General features: G+C 32.1%; 1 protein-coding gene across 4 annotated transcripts; it reads left to right on the top strand.

The window, feature by feature from the left end:
• Positions 1-1,442: 1,442 nt before the first annotated feature.
• Positions 1,443-16,193, top strand: LOC127707702 (sodium/calcium exchanger 3-like). Of its 4 annotated transcripts, none has more exons than XM_052212382.1 (11): positions 1,443-1,691; positions 5,913-6,670; positions 7,200-7,282; positions 7,705-7,881; positions 9,285-9,478; positions 9,829-10,073; positions 10,338-10,570; positions 10,732-10,837; positions 11,984-12,162; positions 12,875-13,204; positions 13,584-16,193. In XM_052212382.1, exons 2-11 carry the CDS (start codon positions 5,935-5,937, stop codon positions 13,824-13,826), a joined length of 2,526 nt encoding a protein of 841 aa, XP_052068342.1. In that variant the 5' UTR covers positions 1,443-1,691; positions 5,913-5,934; the 3' UTR covers positions 13,827-16,193. The 4 variants fall into 4 exon arrangements, with proteins under 4 accessions (XP_052068342.1, XP_052068344.1, XP_052068343.1 ...); XM_052212384.1 differs by lacking the exon at positions 1,443-1,691 and adding an exon at positions 3,600-3,665; XM_052212383.1 differs by lacking the exon at positions 1,443-1,691 and adding an exon at positions 3,693-3,854.
• The last annotated feature ends 4,791 nt before the right edge of the window (positions 16,194-20,984 follow it).

The raw sequence follows: 20,984 nt of genomic DNA, 5'->3' as shown, positions 1-20,984 counted from the left end.
AAATGTCAGCATGAATACAGATCAAAGTAAATAAAACGGAAATTGTATTTATAAGAAATAAAATTTTATTTTTAAAGAAAATTTGTAGGACAAAGTTTTTGAGAAAAATCAATTTAAAGGTCAAATTATTCACTTTTGTGCATCTTATAAGTTTGTACTGCTTTCTACATAATTATATTTGCTAAAATATCTTCGAAAATATACTATCGCTCTATACTCCATTGTAGACCAGACATGCGATACATATATGCTGTTTTCTTGCATTCCTGTAGGCAGTATCTCAAATTTCTTCCCAGGAAGCCTTATGTTGAGCTCGTCTTTTTTTTTCGCAACGTTGAATATATGAGTGATCCATTTAAGGTTTTCTGAGATTTGTAGGCCTAAGTATGTGTTGTGTTGTACTTGTCATAGTATGTGTCGTTTACACTATAGAATTTCGGGCTTTTTATATACTTACAATGCAGCATTTCTTTGCATTGAACCTCAGTGTGTACCCATACTTTAAGGTTCTTAAAACTTTCTTAAGGCTTTCTTGGAGAATAGCATGATCTTTTGGTTGTCTGTATGGTTTTATCAGTATATAGTATAGACAGATATCGATAAATAGTCGATTTATTCGCATATTGGATTTCCAATTAACGTCCGCTTGAATTTGTCTGGGTGACTTTAATTTAAAAATGTAAATCTGTGCTGCATATCATTGTGTCTTGAAAGTATTCTTCAAATGTATATTGTTTAGCTTCGTTTGTGTACGTAGTCTTTACATGTATATTGTCTAGCTTTGTTCGTGTACGTAGTCGTTAAATGTATATTGGCTAGCTTTGTTCGTGTATGTAGTCTTTAAATGTATATTGTCTAGCTTTGTCCGTGTACGTAGTCTTTAAATGTATATTGTCTTGCTTCGTTCGTGTACGTAGTATTTAAATGTATATTGTCTAGCTTTGTCCGTGTACGTAGTCGTAAAATGTATATTGTCTAGTTTTGTTCGTGTACGTAGTCTTTAAATGTATATTGTCTAGCTTCGTTCGTGTACGTAGTCTTTACATGTATATTGTCTAGCGTTGTCCGTGTACGTAGTCATTAAATGTATATTGTCTAGCTTTGTCCGTGTACGTAGTCTTTAAATGTATATTGTCTAGCTTCGTTCAAGTACGTATATATATATAGTATTGGATTTTTCTGTAAAGTTCACAGGGATTAGTTGTGTGTGTTAGAAATAGATATATTAACGCACAACACCATCATTTTCTATGTAAATGTTATGTTCAGACCATTTATTTAAAAAAAACCATGCCAAATCCTTTCCATAAAAGGTGAATAGGTGATGCATGAATAAAAACACCCCTTACTGATGTATTTTCATCTGAAATCCCATTACTATTGATTAAGTGCATATACTTAATATAACAGAACTATAAAGTAAACAGGAAGAATATTATGATAGGTTAGGGAAAACAAACTTCCTTTTGATATCAATGCAGGTACTTTCTTACACTTTTCTTATTAAATACAGTAGGTTGACGTATGTGGTTCCTCATACCTTAAATGACATCACCAGCTTTTATTGTATTACCTCCCTTGACTCATGCCTCGAAGTTGGGCGTAGCTGATGGATTATTCATACAAGTGTAAAATATTTTGTGTAGTGAAGATGTAACAGGTTGACATAATACGCGATTGATTTTTAACAGGTAAGATTTATGTTATAATTATAAGAAAATTTACTTAAACATCTAGAAATTACACACAATAATTAATGTTGTAAATTATGCACTCTTAAAATAGTTTTCATCGTTTCATTTGGCTATTGATTTCACCCAAACCATAGATGTTTAAAACCTTATATCAATGACAAAACTAATAATTAATGGGGAAATATGAACACAAATTGAAGATTCTCACAATAGAGTTAAAGTCAAGCACAATTACATTCATTGAAAATTACAGAATACCGGATAGTTTAACATTTTATGCAAAATGCATTTGACATATGCATTTGACATTATGTTATTTAAGAATTCATCTTATTATATTAATCCATTAATCCGATTAATGATTATTAGATAAAAAGCGTTTTTGATAATGCCTTCTAACATACTATTGACATATGTTTATTATTAGTGGATTATTTCAGCAGCGTGTGAATGTGAAGATAAATCATTAAACATTTTATTTTTACTGTTGCTTCATCAATACAACGAGGTAGTTCATTCGTTTATTTTTTACATACGGTTTGAACTTGTTGGACTGTCTCCAACAAAATCATATTCGTAATGCATTTCTAAGATTGTTTTGCCTGTAAATTTTTTTAACATGAGTATCTGGATGCCGATTTTGTCAATGTAAAGACGTGTTGGAACTTATAAAATGCAACAGTTGAAGGATAAACCTTTGTGATACTCCAGCATACGTTTCACAAAAAAGATAGAATTTACATAGGAGATGAACAAAATGGGTTCTCTCTCTGTTGTTTTGGGGAGAACGAACACTTTGTAAGCAAATCTCTTTTCTTTTCGTAAAATTAAAGGGATTTGCGTTATTATCTATTCATGAACATGCCATTGGCTTAATATGTTGCACAAATCTATCCAGGGAAATTAACAGCTATAAAGCTATATATATTTTTAGTATGGGATAAAAATGAAACATTACATGTTATAAATATTTTATTCAGTCATGGTCTACTGGTGTCCTCGAACATGTCTCTTCGAGCATATCGAGGCTATCAACCTATCTGTACTCAGTGCCTGAATAATTACAAATCCAGTTTTTAGTGTTATAAAAAATAATGCATTGACTTAATTAGGCTAAATTGACCAAATTGTCTTCAGTACTCCATCACTGGATATGTTACAAATGTTTAATACATTTTCAGTTGAAATGATAAATATAACAATAAGGTCCAGTCTTCCACGTGCAAAGTTCATCGTGCAACTATTTTTTAACTATACTTATACATTACAGTAATAACAACCACATACGACTGCCGCTTCCGAGGCACCCAACAAAATGAATCCCGTCTAGCAGTGTTCGGGTATGTGGTTCTTGTAGGGATATTGTTAATTGGTTCCAAAACTGAAAGTATACACATGCAGATGTCTTAAAAACGTATCGTTTGTTCTTGCATTGGATTTCGAAGCCATGTACGGCGGGAAATTCTTGATTAATCTCTGTCACAAGGAATGTTTGGACTCACAAAGAGGCTCGAAAATATGGGGAAAATAAGGAAGATATAAGCAAACCATCTGAGGTCAACCTTGTTAATGTGAATTAGACACAGAAAAGGGGTTCTGTCAATACTGATAAGTTTAGTAAAGTAAACGAAATATGGGAGATAATGGTTTAAAGTATAAAGGCAAAACAAATATTGACAGCAATTGTGTAAATAAAAATATGCAAATGACGCCTACAACTTCGAACAATACGTCATATGTGTCTTACACATTATTATTAATTGGTTAAAGTGCATCTCAGTTGAATGCACTAGGTACGAATTTATTTAAATGAACCCACACAATTTTTAATATGAATTTGAAACATGTCTGTGTCCAACACCTACAGATTTTTTATTACATATATGATTGTCACCACGCCTAAGGAGGACTTTGATAGAAATATTGAATGGTGACAAATCTGGTTTTGGTTCTTATTTACCTGTGAGATAGGTAAAAATTATATAGATACATATGTCATAGATGACTGCAGGAAATACACAAACAATTTAGAAGTTTGCTGACGGGCGTTGTCTTTATTGTTGCTCACTTATCTTGGCCTTAAGGAAAATCGAATTTCTTTTTTGTGTGCATGCATTTAATTGAAAGTTATCACTTTTAAGGAAACCACTTACTGAAAAGGTAGGCCAATCTGCTGTGGTTATTGTTCGTTGATTTTTGTCAATTATTTTAAAAATTCCAAGTATGCAATGAGGTGGTTAACGATGTATAGTGATTGTACTTAACGTAGTAAATTTGAACTTATTGCAACCATTTAAGTAGTATATTTTAATAGTAATTGCATTTTTGGAGGAAGTATTTCATATGCCTGGTAACCGTAAGTAAAATAGAAATTATGTTTGTTTGTTTGTGTGTGCATGTGCATGTATGATTAAGAATAAGCATTGTTATTCAGCAAATTATGGTACCATTAGGATATGTTACACATAAACAATATGATAAGAAACATTTTGTGAAATAGTGTAGTCAAGTCTTATTGAATTAACATCATTAACATATGCAGTATCTTTACACTTCAATGACATTATGAAAGGAAGAGAGTCTCAATAAAGTGTTGTGTGAGTGTGATATCTTGTAAAAATCAGATTGATTTGTAAGCATCTAGACCTTCTTGGAAGGCCTTGTTAAATACAATATTGCATATTACTTTAATCACCGCCTATTATGCATTGATATTATTTTAATTAATATATATATTTAGCATAATACGTGTATTTGACTGTAACAAACTAAATATACTTCCACCAAACCGTCATAAGACGTAATTCATCAGAAATCAATATATAATTTGAAAAGTCCTTGAAAGAAACTTTGATCGAATTTCTAATCTAAATTTAGTATGTGTGTTGATTTGTTAGTGTAAACAATATTTTATTGTAATAATGATAACATAAACATTACAGACAGTTCAATTAGGATAGGAAAACCAGAGAATTATCACTTCTCGTTATACTACATTACGTAATAAGATGATTTATAAAGGCGGCTTTAAATGTTTACATTGTTACAGGTAACGAAATTATGTATTTGATGTTCCTTTTGATTACCAATAGTTATCTGCATGGTGCCCAAATAAGGAGGTGAATTTTACTTCCTTAACTTTATACTTATACTTCTTACCAATATATGTTATTGGAGGATGCAAAATAATTACCCTTGAAATAGCGGACTAAATTTTTAAGTTTTGTTAAAAAGATATTTCCTTTTCTCTTTCGTTGAAGACCGACCCTTAGTTTGCAATTCCCTATATATATAAACTTAATGCGGTCCTTTCACTGTGCAAGAGGTTGTGTGTGTTTTTTGTGAATCCGTACAGTACATCAGAACACTACTGAAAAGTTGGCATAATATTGAACTGAATCTTTAGTGATAACATAGGGGAGACGTTCCACATAAACCAAGTTTGAAATAAGCTTCTTGTTTATTTTAAACTGTAGTTCTCTTTAATACTGGGTGGAGATATCAGTTAATATTGATTACCTATATATTTAGGGATATACTATATGATGTAACACAATAATCCCTTATAAAATTATAGATTTGTTACGTGATAAACTATTTAGATATTTTTTATTGGGATGAATTTGGTTAAAACTTTATTGTTGGTTGTTGCTTGGTTACTTTTGCTTTATTACCTGGAGGTATTCAGTGGGAAGAAATTACTACCGCCTTCAGAAAACGATATACTGTATTCATTTTTACATAGTTATCATTTTCCGATTGACCTATTTGACATACTTTTATGACTTAATATGTATATTATTAATGTGACTAACGCAAAGAGCATCGACTTTCTTTATGAAGAAGTCAATAAAAATAAAAATGCTATTTAAGGAATGTCAGAAATTATATTGTACCTGTACCTGTGGTCTCAAAATTTGGATACTCAATAATATATCCATTTTATAAAGTTTGGCAACTGAAACACACATGCACTTGTTGCTGTAGTTTTGAAAGTTGTTTGACCAATTTCCTCTGAATTTGTTTTAATCACGGAAGGGGGGGGGGGGGCAAACATTCAGCTATTATATACATTTCTTTTGTTTCAGCAAGCATATTCTTGTATTTACTTGACGTCCAGTTTTTCTAATTTATGAATTGAAATAAGTGTATATCAGTTTTAGTCGATGCATTGATACGAATTAATTAAGGTGTTTAACATAAAGCCCTCTCTTTCAGTTTGCAATAAAGACACAGCAAGATGGCCACCACTAACATGACCTCAATGATGGTAAATACTACTACTGTGGATCCTTTTGATATTAGTGTATACAAATGTAGTCATGTAGGACTTATGCTTCCTGCAATTTCAGAATATACATGGTCAAAATCAGCACGTATATTCTTGTATTTAATTGGAATGTTGTGGTGTTTCCTAGGTGTTGCAATACTTGCGGATGTATTCATGTGCTCTATTGAAAAGATAACCAGCAAGACGGCGAAAGTAAGAATTCCAGATGCTAACGAGTCAAGCGGGTTCCGAATCCTACGAGTGAAAGTATGGAATAATACAGTGGCCAATCTCAGTCTGCTAGCATTGGGTACGAGTGCACCAGAAATTTTGCTTTCGTGTATTGAGATTATATTTAACAATTTTGAGGCGGGAGAACTCGGACCAAGTACTATAGTAGGCTCAGCTGCTTTTAATTTGCTAGTTATCTCCGGAATCTGCATTATGTGTATTCCAGATGGAGAGGTACGTCGTGTTCAGAGTATGAAAGTCTTTGCTGTAACGTCTTTCTGTTGTATTTGGGCCTATGTTTGGTTAATCATAGTGTTGATTGTATGGACCCCTAATATTGTTACTATTGAAGAGGCTGTCCTCACGTTGTTGATGTTTCCTGCACTGATCCTAGTAGCATACTTAGCTGACAGAGGATTTTGCCTGAAGAAAAAGGAACTTGAGCAACCTTCGATGGTGGGATTTAAAATGCATGGTTAGTTTTTAATTCTTTAAGGGACTAGTTTGAGTTAACATACTTTTTTATTTGTATACCTAAAATCATGTGCCATAGAATTTATTATTCTCTTTTAAATGCATATTACACTCGTATATGGGACAAGCAAGCAAGAGCAGATACATAATTGGAAATGGAACTGGCCAATGTCAACGTGGACCTTTAGATAAATACTCAATAGTAAGAGGTGCAATGTTTTTGAAGTAAAGCTATATATGCACGATGTTCCATTGTTTAGGGAAATTAGTAGGAGATAGCTGTGTATAACTGTTAAGTATCTAGTAGTATATTGTCAATTATCTAAATCATTGTAATAAATTACTTTGCTCTTCATGGGCCCTTTAATTGGATTAAAATATCTTATCATATCTTATACTCAGGACCTAAGACTCGATTTCTTAGGAAATCTGAAACTGTTTTTCAGTGTCAAAAAATTTATTTAGAGTTTACATTAAATAATCAGAGTTGGATTATTCAAAGTAATATTAATTGATTTATTATTTTCTAGCTGAAAAGGGTGATGAGGAAAGTCAAGCTCTTGATAAAGATTCTGATGAGGAGGACAATGCTGAGATAATGCGTCTGTGCAAGGTAATACACTTGGATCAGAAAATTGCACATCTTAGTTATATTTAGATGAGTCGGGTCAGAGAAATATATTACATTTTGTGTTATGTGCCTCTGCTTAGATGCAATGCTGGTTAACAAACGAAAATGCAGTCATTGACATATTGAACGATATTTTCCCCTAGCTCAGCTTAACATCACTAGGGCCATTTTATATGCCTATACATGTTACCATGAATATATTTTTTTAGACTGGCAAGATGTGCTCTGGGTAGCTTGTCCCATATACTAAATAGTATAAGAGAGTTCTTTGATCTCAATAACTTATGTTATTGACATATTAAAAAACATGGAGTAATCTTGAAATTGTTAAAGTGGAGAGTTAATTACAGAAATATATATTTTTTTGTAATATTTAGAATTTAGAATTCTATTATTGTTTTTAGGAACTTGGACATGATGTAAAAGATGAAGGATTACCACCAGAAGAAGCAGCACAAATGGCTGCCAGAAAGATGACCATGGAGCAAAGTCATAGTCGATTATGGTACAGAATAAATGCAACAAGGACATTTGGTGGCAGAAAGAAGCTCATACCTAGAGTACTCGGAACTTTCCAAGAGGTACATACCATTAAATACCAACATTAATACAACTGAGCTTAGCATTGATCTGTTTTAAAAAGAGTGGTTTCCAACCCCAGGAACCCCCCCCCCCCCCCTCCTGGATCCGCCAATGAATGGTATTAAACCATTGATATCTATGTGCATGGGTAGCTGTAATGATTTCCTGGTCAACAAGTTTAGGTCAGTTGACATTAGAAGGGCACTATAACTTTTATTTCTTCTTTGATTTTACAGTAAGAAAGTTGTTGAAGTTATCCTTGATTATGGGAGGCCTTAACTATAACTTTTAATTGTTTTTAAACAAACAATAGATTACCAGACCATGATATCATGTCATAACAAAAACAGCTTAATATAGGATGGACTGCTAAGTTTAACATAATATAAATAATAGACATTCTTTGATATCCATTGAAAATATGGAGACCATTTTATTCCAGTAATATGCAAATGAATTGGGAGTATCACTTTAGCTCTTAAATTTTGGTTGACTGCATGCTTCTTTTATCAGCATCCCTTAGATTGATTGATTGTTGGTTGCTTAACATCCAGTGGCAAATATTTCAGGACAAATCAGCCATTAGATAATTCAGTGGAGTATAAAATCTTTGAATAATAACGAGCTTTTAAATTGGATTCTCAATAAATAGAAATTGACATCTTTTGAAATGTTTTATATTGAATAATTACCAAAACTTTGATAAGTATTGTTATGCCAAACCATGTATTGATTGGTTTTTAGTGTCCAGCTAATTTTATCTCCCACAGTTTTTGGTAGGGGTTGTGTTGTTTTTTTCTTTTTCTACTTACAATGGTATTTCCTTTTTAAAGATTTATGATTTTTGATTTCACTTTGGTTTCTTATCTGCACTCTTTTTTCATCCTTAAGTCCATGTTGAATGACCCACACAAAACACAATTGAGTTGATGACTACTAGCATTGATTTTTTTTTTATGAAGATGTGGTCTTATAATGAACCACAATAGATTCTAGCACAAATATAATAAAATATTTATAGGTCATTAACTCTTTGTATGAGGGGATGGACAGGGGGATTTCCACTTTCCTACCCCAACTCCCACTTCCCTCACCCTTACTCCCAGACAAAAATCGGTCAAAAATATTTTCCCAGAATACCCCAATTTTTACTCCCCCTCTTCCCGCCCCTGACTTCCACTTCCCTCCCCCTGACTCCCGCTTCCCTTCCCCTCATTCCCATGTTCACTCACCCCTGCCCACCCCCTCTTGTGTATTGCTATAGTTATCTCAAAAAGATTTGCCAATTTTGAGATGACTCCTCTCTGTAAATACTGGATGATGTAAGTGAGCAGAAATGACTGAATTATTTGTTATATACAAAAAAGAGTTTAAAAAATATATGAAATAATTTCTTGTGTAGATTTATGACCACATTCAAACTCCAGAAGAGGAGCGCGGAGATTTGGCAGTAACAAAGAAGAAAGATCATTCTGAAGGTGGAACAAGGGCCGTAGTTGAGTTCACTGCTGCTGAGACAGCTGTATTGGAGTCTGAAAAAAGGGTCAGAATTGGTATTCGTCGTCATGGAAAAGTAGGGATACCTTGTACTGTCAGGTAAAATTCTATTTCTTTTTTAACCCTGTTTAATCTTATTGAACTTAGACATGAAAATAAAGTTATGTTTAAACTAATAAATAAGGAAATGGCCATTTAACTTTGAGAAGGGGGGGTTATGGTTTTTATTTAAGTGCTATTTTAAAAAAAAAATAGATCAAAATTAAATTTAATGGCAAATACATTCAATCATTATTGTATTTTTTTTATAGATAACAAAACCATAGCCCTCCTCAGGGTTAAATGTTCGTTCCCTAAGTATAACCAGATATATTGAATAGTAAAATGATTTGCTGATAATTATACATTATTTCTGAATCTTGATTGAGCATTTAACGGTACTATTACAGGGTAGAAACATTGAACGGTACTGCTGTCGCTCACGAAGATTATATTCCATTTGACCAAGAGGTGAAGTTTGCAGAAAACGAAGAACTACGACAGGTTTTTATTGAAATTGTTGATGACAATGAGTGGGAGCCAGATGAATTCTTTTTTGTCAAATTACACGTGCCAAAGACAGATACTGGTGAAGAACAACATGTTAGTCTTGGAAATATGGCAATTACACAAGTCATTATAATCAATGATGATGGTATATATTTAATTTATTAACTATTTTAATTCATATTCATAAATAAATTAAATGATTAAATTTCTGGTATACTTATTTACATAGTTACATAGCTCTAATTTTATACCTTTTATATCAATATAACTAGGCAAATGTCGGATTATGTCTATTTAAAGTTTTTATATAATAATCATTTATACAGATCAACTCAGATGATTGATACAGCGTTTTAATATCTTCATTAAAAAAAATTTCAATAAATTTATTTAAATTTTTTTCTCACAGAACCTGGTAAACTGGAATTTCAGAAGCCAAGTATCATTGCCCAAGAGAGTGGACGAAAAGTTCGAGTTCCAGTGCAAAGAACAGGCGGAGCAGATGGTCATGTGTCTGTTAAATGGAGTACAAAAGACATCACAGCTGTTACTGGTGCTGACTATGAAGGTGGAGATGGAGAACTGAAGTTTGATCACGGAGAAACAACAAAAACAATCGACATTGTTATCCATGATAGTAAGGTATGTCAACTTTGTGGGGAAATAGTTTCCACATTTTTAAAAATTCAATCACTTTATTTGCTAAAAATCGACATATGTTTAATACTAATTATATTCTAGCTTCCGGTAGCTATGCCTATAAACATCCTTTGAAAATTTGAAACATTTTATATTTCTTTTAGAAAAAAGAAAGAGATGAAAGTTTCCAGATTACTTTAGGAGAGTGTGATGGTGGAGCTGTTTTGGGAAAAATCACCAAGACAATAGTCACTATTGTAATTGACGAAGGTTTGTGTTTAACAGATACTTATCTAGACATAACTAATTGACTGACAACTCTGTGTTTGCAAAGACAGAAGTTTGTTTATCATTTATTAGAAAAGTTTAATCTACCTTGTATCCTACATACTTTAAAAAGTAATTTTTCGTGAAAAGTGAACATTTATATGATGGTGTATTTGAGTTTATAAATTGTAAATGGAACTAAAAATATTAAAACAACAGCTTACATTTATGTTGACATTATGTTCATTTGCCCTGATTCCAATTGTAATAACAAAGATGATGATGGGGATTTTTAACGGCCTTGACTGGCTATAAAGCCCTCGCACGGTTCATAATCACAAAGAACACACAATTGAATGTTAAGAATGAATAAGGGGGCAACCATTTAACTTCAAGGGTGGGGGGGGGGGGGGGGGGGTTATGTTTTTTTTGTCTGTCAGAGTCTGAACATTTTTTCAAACATTTTTATTTTTTTTTATTTTTAGTTTTTCGATGCTATCAATCAAATTTTTTTTCTTTAAGGAATGACTGTAATATTTTTTCTGTCTATGAAGAAATAACATCAAAAATGTGGTGCACACTGAATAACCCGCGTAGCGGGTTATTTTAAAGGGTGCACCACATTTTTGATGTTATTTCGAATAGACAGAAAAAATATTACAGTCATTTCTTATAATTTAATTCTAAATTCCATTTTAAACCGGAGTAAACCATGAAAAAACGTTGAAGACGTCACGGTCACATGACAAAATTATGTCTATGAGCTGATAAACAAAACAACGTCAGCCAATCAGAAGACGTGTTACATCCAAAATTAAATTATTCAAAATTTAACACTATAAGGTATGGGGAAAATCTTGATTCAGAATTTTTTTTTTGTCATCTGCTTGACCACAATACTGTTTTTTCATCAAATTGAGGATCAGAATTAAAGCTTGAGGACATAATATTTTATGCAAGTTTCAAATACAATGTAAATACATTTGACTTTTCAGGGAATATGGGTCACACATTGTTTAGTAGTCTTTTTTAAAAAGTTTGAAATTGGTATGAACAAACTATTATCAGAGACATATAAACATATATACACATATATATGTCTCTGCTATTATCAAAATTGTAATTTAATGGTCATCTCTCTGATTTCAGAATTCAACGGTCTTGTTAGCAGAATCATGAATCTCACCAAAGCCAACATGGATGCCCTTCAAATTGAAGAATCATCCTACCCTGCACAATTTGTGGAAGCATTAAATGTTAATGGTGGTGACTTGCAGGGAGCTACTGTTTTGGACTATATCATGCATTTTATGACTTTTTTCTGGAAGGTATGTAAAATAGGTCTTCCAACCAATTAACAAATAATAAATGAATAAGCATCTTTGACTCTGTAAAAACTTATATAAAAAATACCTGGCTTATGATTAGGTACACCAGAGTGACCAGACTCACATATAATAAAAAAAGAAAAGATATGGGGTATCCATCCATGAAACAAAATCAGTCTGTGCACATAATAATCTACAAAGGACTTAGTGGCATAAACGCTTGGTAATTGTTTTTTTCAAACTATTTTGTATAAAGCTCTTTTATATTTATAAATCAACTGTATTGATTTGAGAATAATTTAAAAATCTGTGACACATTCACTACCATAATTTTAAAAACAAGTTTTTATTTTGGTTATGGTCTTGATGGTAAATGGTGAGATTAAATAATATTATTAATATTGATAGCCCTTCCTTACACAAAAAAGACGAGGATAAAACAAATATTTATATGAAAGATGCTAAGATGTTCCATTAATAATTTTGAATAGACAATATTTATTAGCACAAACACATTTACAATAAATGGTTAGAAGCATGATTAAGTACAAACAATAAATGAAGAAGCTAGAAACTGTAATTTTAGAAGAAATATGTTGAGCAAGCTGACCATCCAAGACACAAATATTTAAATTTGAACAACTTTGTTAGCCACCCCTATATTGTGTAATTTTACAATCGAATAAAATGAGATTGATACTTTTTTCTGTAGGTATTGTTTGCTTTTATTCCACCATGTAAATACCTTGGAGGATGGCCAACATTTCTTATCTCTCTGGCTGTGATTGGTTTTATGACAGCTATCATTGGTGACCTTGCTGGTATTTTTGGATGTTTAATTAATCTTCCTAATCCTATCACTGCCATCACGTTTGTTGCCTTAGGAACCAGTATGCCCGATACCTTTGCCAGTAAGACAGCAGCCATTAATGAAAAATCTGCTGATAGTTCTGTTGGTAATATCAACGGAAGTAACTCTGTCAATGTGTTCCTAGGTTTAGGCTTACCATGGGTGTTTGCCTCAATATATCATGCTGTAAAGGTAAGATATGTATTGATTTAATGTTAAACTGTTATAGTATATATAAAAAAAATGTATATCATATAGCAAAAATAAGTACGCCATGAATGATTCAATATTTCTGAAGACTACACAAGTATTACATGTATTTGCATTTATAAATTTGATATATCCTGCATATTTTCCTTCAATAACGTGTGTTGGGGTTATTGATAAATATATAAATGTACTTCTTATGTCGAAATTGGAGACTGTCTTTGCTTTCTGTAAGATAAAGACTTTTTAGAATTATCATGATGAATAGCAGCAATAATAATATTTTTTACAAATATCGAATAATGCAAAATAGATTGGTATATTTTTTTTATTATGAATGATACATGTTTTTTTTCGTTTTCAGACTGGTGGCAAATTTGCAGTTAACGCTGGTTCCTTAGGATTTTCTGTTGTTATCTATACAGGCTGTGCAGTTGTAGCTATTGGACTCTTACTGCTACGTAGATTTACAGGTGTATTTGGAAATGCAGAACTTGGTGGACCAAAAATCCCCAAAATTATCTGTGGAATTATTTTTATATGCCTTTGGGTTTTCTATGTGGTTATGTCATCAATGCAAACAAAAGGCTACATTAAAGGATTTTAAACTTTTAAATACCTAGTACTATACATAGGGTAATATTTTCTTTTAGAACATTAATTTACAACTGGTGTTGAGAAGAGTACAATTATACATGCTATGTTGCTTTCCATTGGGTGTTTTGGTTTCTGAAAACTTCTGGTTGTATTATAGGCAGTATTGCCTTGTGGTAACACTATTTTACATTAGTTCTTTAACCTTCATGATGAATGGATGAGTCTTGCCCTGGATGTGTATTTTTGTATATTTGAAATACGTCCTACCTCTAAGATGTGTATATATTTTTGTCTATTTATTTTGCCATGAACATGACATTAAAAAAATTTGTCTAGAACATAAACATGATACCACTTTCCAGTTATGGTCAAATTTCATTCCTCATTTTATTTCTTCACTTTTATGTCTCAGATTTATAAGAATATCTCTTTCTTTCCTTCTCTTTTTTATTTTGTATTTTTTCTATCATTTTTATCTTCATATATTTTTGTCACTTATTATTTAATAACTTTTTTTAATTCTTTTTTCAATCATGACATTATGACATTGTTCTTTTTATTTTATTATATGTTAGTTTTTCTTTTAATACATGCATTTTAGCAGATGAAAAATACATCTGTTTTGATCTTACTGTCATCTTTGTATAATATTAGTTTTACACACTGTTATTGTGACATCAGGTATTACCAAATTTTGGGCACTGTTTTAGGAGCCTTTGGGCAAGACTAATTCTTAGACTATTAAACTATAGAAAACCTTTGTGGTTTTTTTTGCTTGCCACTTTCAGAAGTTTGTCCCCCCCCCCCCCTCTTCCTTTTTAGTTCACTCCTTAGCTTCTATTGGGTGTGTAATTGCATAATAATGAGTTACAGAATTAGATTTCATTTCAATAAGGTTGAACTAATTTTATTATATGGATTTAAAATTTTTAAATGAAGATTATAGTTTTTTTTTTATCTCTTGCCTTCACCATTAGCTAGGTTATGGTTACATTATAACATTATTGGTAAAGATCAAATGTAGTTTTTGTTTAAGTTAACTTACTTTTAACAGAATTGTCAATTTTTACCCTATCTTTCTGTGGGTGGGAACATATTCATGTTATTCTAACAAATTATGATTTCAGATATTTTTCTGTCAAAAAAGTTTTGAATGCATTGGATAATTCCCTTTTAAACCAATTTGCATCAACATTTTCATATAAATCTGGGAACCTGGGCATTGACATTAAAAAATGAGGTGTAGAGACACTGTTTTATGGTCCCATATAATATTATATTAATTATATATATGGTTGTTATGTGACCGGTGCAAGAGTGCTTATATTTACACAATTTTTGTGTGTATTTTATGTATATATGACATGTAATATATTATGCTTTATATTTTTATATATTCACCTTTGATGTAATTTAATAATATAGATAAAAGTAGAAAATTAGTCATGTGACGGTTTACCTTAGTATATAAAGAAATATAATGTTTGACATCATGAACTCTTTTTTAGATTTTTGTTTTTTATTTTATTTGATCAAAAATTCAAAGGATGAAATGTATAATTTTTACATAATTATTATGAAACAGACTGGCTTTGGCGTGTAAAAATTTGTTCTTTCCACAGCCATTTCCTTTTTCAGATTACTTCTCCTTAGGGCCGTTGGAACTATCGCTATCATTTGCCGTCCACTAACTCTTTACCCTGGTACATTTTCATGTTGTCCTCTGGAACAAACTGGGCAGAAATGATAAATAGAAAGCCCCTTTGAAGATAAAATCCTCATTACTAACTATATTTAGGAGAAAAACCTTTCAAGAATGAAAAGAGTCTATTTTTTTTTATTTTGGCTGGTCAATTACCAAATTTTTTTTCTTCTGTAACTGCAAAGATCAACATTTTTTTTTTGGGAAAGTAATAAGGAGACTATAGAACCATCCGTCATCAAATATTAGACCACTATGAAAAATATTTAAAATTTGGATTATTTTAAATATCAAGTACTAGAAGTCTAAATAAGAATGGTGCAAGGCTCATCAGACAATTGCCATATTTAAAATGACCGTATTTGCTTTCTTCCCAACGATTTATCAAACTGGTTGGATTTAATATTATCCTTTTGCACATGTTTGATTTAACCACGGATTTGTATAGTATCCTTGATTTAACAGTGCCTGATATGTGTTTTTATTATAGAAAAAGATATGTTATAATTATACATCACCTAAGTCAGAGGTGATCAAGTCTATCAAAGGGCTTCTTAGTTTATGCCTTACATTTATTTTTTACAATTGCAGTTTTGTGAATGATACATGGTAAATTGTACATGAATTTATATGCATTTAGTTTTTGCCTACAGTAAAATAAATATATAAATAAAATGTTGTGTGTTCGTGTCTTATTCCCTTTTCTTACGGCACAGAAAGTTTAATACAGCTTTTTGTAGTATCAGCATTAAGAAGTTTATTTCTTATGCTAATAATCTTTTAAGAGATGTTACTCGATGTAAAAAAAAAGAGTCTATGATTTATTTCAAAGACAATATTATTTCTACAAAGTTGAAACAAAAATTCTTAAATTCATAGTAAAACAGCTCTGAACATTTATTAAAAATTCATAAGTTCATACAGTAAAAGATTGTCGGGGATCTTTGGATTACTTTTGGCAGCAAAAGTTAGTTTCATTTATGCAGGCATTATCTTACAGAAATTTAAAGAAGACAAAAATATTATAATTAACTTATTTGTGGACAAGTATTTACAAATCTCTTTTATGTCTGTACAACACCTAAGGTCAACTACAAACACGTATTGCCGGATCTCAATATTGACGACTTTAAGTTTAACCCTAGTGTAAGTTATCTTTAATACATAATCCGTCTTGACACGTTACAAATGGCGTCCTTAACCTGGGACATGATATATTGCTAGTTGTCCTCATCCCAGCTTTATCATAGTCTTCGGAATATGTTAGCAAAACGGTCGAAATACCGTGAACATTAACCAGGCTTAAAATGGGGAAAAAAAACGTTTAAAATGCATAATGGTTCTGTCCAGGATTCTGCCAGAAATCTAAGAAATTAGACGTGATAATTTTTCGAAATGGGTGGTTGTTACAAATTATAATTGTAATGTAAAAACTTAACTATAAATGGTCTATCAACACTAGTGAAAAATCAACCAATCACTAATACCCAAAAGTTGCAAGTCACTTGTCTCACATCTATGATAAATAAGTAGCCAATGCATGCACATCATAAAAAAACTGCCTAATAATAGAATTTAGGAACTGACCATCCCCTCGGAAACCCGTGCAACATATACAACAGAGACACTTCCCACAGTGGAAATGATGGACAACCATGGTACTTATTCTCGTCCTTGAACCAACGGACCCGTTTACTTAACGGGTATGTCCGTTAAAGGTTATTTTTTGTATAGTTTTCATGTACAAGTATGAGATCAGGTCGATTTAAGGGGAACTGCTTTGTATTTGATATGCAGTTGTATAAGCATAAGGATATCTCGTGTCTATGGAGATAATTTGGCCCTCCGCCTTCAGCCATTGACGACATAGTTGACTAGCCTGGTAGCCCGATCCTATCTAATACTTCGCAGTCGAATACTGTCGAGCAGTGAGCCAGGATGCCAGGCTAATAGGTGATAACCTTGACATTTTAATTTAACATTTGTATTATATTATTAAAATAACAAACGGGCGAGACATATCCGTGCATCAACATTTTTTATTGTTAAAATATTTTGCTTTCATATCAATCCCTGGAAGAAAAAACCCTCTCAAGTTTTCAAATCGGTGCCTGGTGGCTTGTAGTCCCAGTCAATCTATGCAGGAATTCACAAATTTGCAACAGAAACTACTTGAATGATTTTTGTGCCCAGCCGTGTTTCATCATGACATTTGATTTACTTAAAATCTACCAAGTTAAAAGTAGTGGAAATAGATAGTTTGGGTAAAAATAATCGTTTTCAAGTTTCCTAAAAAAAAAAATCATTGAAAACTTGGAAATTTTAATATTTATGTTATTGATGGAGCGGCATCTTTTATTATAATATACAAACTGTATTTGAAACATCACAAACATGATTGTATAAGGAAACTGACAAAAAAAACGGAAAGTTTTATTTTGAGACAAAGATCTCCGAAAATATGAAACCGGAAATGTGTGCTAATTGTATCTTTATTCTAAAGATAATAATGATGATTGAATACGGAAATTGAAACTGAAAAATTTCATGACCAAAAATTATTATGTTGAGTCAAAACTAATATTTTCATCGTGAAATCTTCGAAAACAGGAAACCGGAAAATTTGTCCACATTGAGATTGAATTGTCAACAAAAAAAAACAACAACAGTTGGAAATTACTTTATTCATCAGATTGGCATGCACGAAGCACAAAAAATGTTCGAGTTTAAATTCTACTTCCACTTAAAATTAGATATAATATTATAGTCAAATAAAATTCGAATTCTGGAAAGGACAACATTTCGAATGTTTCTTATAAAAAGCTTTTAAATGGAATTATTCCAATGTTTACCCTGTCAACGTTGGTTTACAAGCTATTTGATTCTCCAACTCATCGAATTAAGTGTCTAAAATCATTCTGTTTTTAGCATACCCTCTTGAATTTCGTTATATTAAACAGTAATTAATCCCAAATGTTTTCTTTAAATAACCATTATATAAGTGTGAATTTGTAAAATCCAATTTTGTCAGTTTCCTTATACAATCATCATTTTTTTGTGATGTTTCAAAACAGTTTGTATATTATAAGAAAAGATGCCGCTCCATCAATAACATAAATATTAAAATTTCCAAGTTTTCAATGATTTTTTTTTTTAGGAAACTTGAAAACGATTATTTTTACCCAAACTATCTATTTCCACTACTTTTAACTTGGTAGATTTTTAGTAAATCAAATGTCATGATGAAACACGGCTGGGCACAAAAATCATTCAAGTAGTTTCTGTTGCAAATTTGTGAATTCCTGCATAGATTGACTGGGACTACAAGCCACCAGGCACCGATTTGAAAACTTGAGAGGGTTTTTTCTTCCAGGGATTGATATGAAAGCAAAATATTTTAACAATAAAAAATGTTGATGCACGGATATGTCTCGCCCTTTTGTTATTTTAAGTATAATACAAATGTTAAATTTAAATGTCAAGGTTATCATCTAGTAGCCTGGCATCCTGGCTCACTGCTCGGCAGTATTCGACTGCGAAGTATTAGATAGGATCGGACTACCAGGCTAGTCAACTATGTCGTCAATGGCTGAAGGCGGAGGGCCAAATTATCTCCATAGACACGAGATATCCTAATGCTTATACAACTGCATATCAAATATAAAGCAGTTCCCCTTAAATCGACCTGATCTCATACTTGTACAGGAGTTTTGTATTAGCACTAAACTGATTAGTGATTTTATAAAATCTCTGATTTGAATAGAGATTTTACAAAATCACTAAAATCACTAAAATAATTAGGTTTTTTTTCTTACAGATTCTCTGATTTAATTCAGGGAATTTTAAAAAATCAATTACTTTTTGTTTAATGAAATACCTTGAAAAAAATGAAAAAAAGAATTATAGCAGTATGAGATTTATTTGTCCTTATATTGAACCAATACTAAGTAAGCAGTTTTCACTAAACAACTGACATACTGTAGAACAAGAGGCTCTGAAGAGCCTGTGTCGCTCACCTGATTCTACTTTTGTTTTGGAAATCATATTAAAATAGATTAAAATCATAACAGAAACCCTAATAATGAGTGAGGCCTAATTTGGTTTAATATTGGCCCTGTAATTTGATAAAAAAATCCTGGTGGCCATCTTGAACAGTAAATCAGCAACAAAGTAGCAACACTTCATCAGCATCTCATAAAAAAACATTTATGCCATGTTTGGTTTCATTCCAATCAGTGCACCTCTAGAAGAAGACATTTGTATGTATTTCCAATAGGGTCTTAGGTTAAAGGAAGTCCCCCAATGGCGGCCATCGTGGATAAAGGATCAGCTTCAAAGTAACAACACTAAGTCAGCACCTCAACAAGGAACATTCATGCCATGTTTGGTTTCATTCCATTCAGTGATTCTCTAAAAGAAGACATTCGTATGTATTTCCCATAGGGTCCTATGTTAAACTAAGTCCCCCGCTGGTGGCCATCTTGGATGATGGATCGGCTGCTTCAAAGTAACAACACTTGGTCAGCACCTCATAAGGAACATTCATGCCATGTTTGGTTTCATTCCGTTCAGTTGTTCTCTAAAAGAAGACATTCGTATGTATTTCCCATAGGGTCCTATGTTAAACTAAGTCCCCCGCTGGCGGCCATCTTGGATGATGGATCGGCTTCAAAGTCACTACACTTGGTCAGCACCTCATAAGGAACATTCATGCTATGTTTGGTTTCATTCCATTCAGTGGTTCTCTAAAAGAAGACATTTGTATGTATTTCCCATAGGGTCCTATGTTAAAATAAGTCCCCCGCTGGTGGCCATCTTAGATAATGGATAGGCTTCAAAGTAACAACACTTGGTCAGCACCTCAAAAGGAACATTCATGCCATGTTTGGTTTCATTCCGTTCAGTGGTTCTCTAAAAGAGGACATTCGTATGTATTTCCCTTCGGGCCAGGTGAGCTAAAAATTGGCTTAGACAAAGAAGGCTTAAAATCATCAGGAAACAAATATACAAAAGTTGCTTCAAATAACTGAGGGACAATTAAAATGTAATATATAAAACCTGGAAAAATATGAGGAAATTGTTAATGTCTTGCTAAAGAACTACAGAAAGAAGACATGCGGCCCTACCCGGACACATTATTCCGACTCAAACTCTTGAAACTCGTCAAATATTATGATCTTAGGGTTTTCATGTTTGATCAATAAAAAGGAAATATTAAAATCGAATACATTGTAAGTGTTTTCATATTAAACCTGCTTTTCAATAGATAGATACGCAACCAGGCAAAGTAGTTCACCTTGATAATTTGATAATTTTTGTCTCAATGACATTTTCTAAGTTGCATCACTATCAGTACACATCAATTTGATGACAATTTCGAGGCTCTCCCCCCTAGGTCATGGTCCAGTGACATTGAATAACTAGTAATTAGCAATTTTCAATGTTAAGTTTTCTGCGTTAAGTCAG

The sequence above is a fragment of the Mytilus californianus genome, unplaced genomic scaffold (genome assembly GCF_021869535.1).
Source record: "Mytilus californianus isolate M0D057914Y unplaced genomic scaffold, xbMytCali1.0.p SCAF_7, whole genome shotgun sequence".
Taxonomy (NCBI): Eukaryota; Metazoa; Mollusca; class Bivalvia; order Mytilida; family Mytilidae; genus Mytilus; species Mytilus californianus.
Note: the sequence above shows the minus strand (reverse complement) of the source record. Positions and strands in the feature narration are given on the sequence as shown.

Bases quoted from the DNA above. Each gene is read 5' to 3' on its own strand.
- LOC127707702 (XM_052212382.1), top strand. From the start codon at position 5,935: ATGGCCACCACTAACATGACCTCAATGATGGTAAATACTACTACTGTG. The intron at 9,479-9,828 runs GTAAAATTCTAT...GTACTATTACAG, and splicing joins GGGATACCTTGTACTGTCAG to GGTAGAAACATTGAACGGTA. The intron at 10,838-11,983 runs GTTTGTGTTTAA...CTCTGATTTCAG, and splicing joins CACTATTGTAATTGACGAAG to AATTCAACGGTCTTGTTAGC.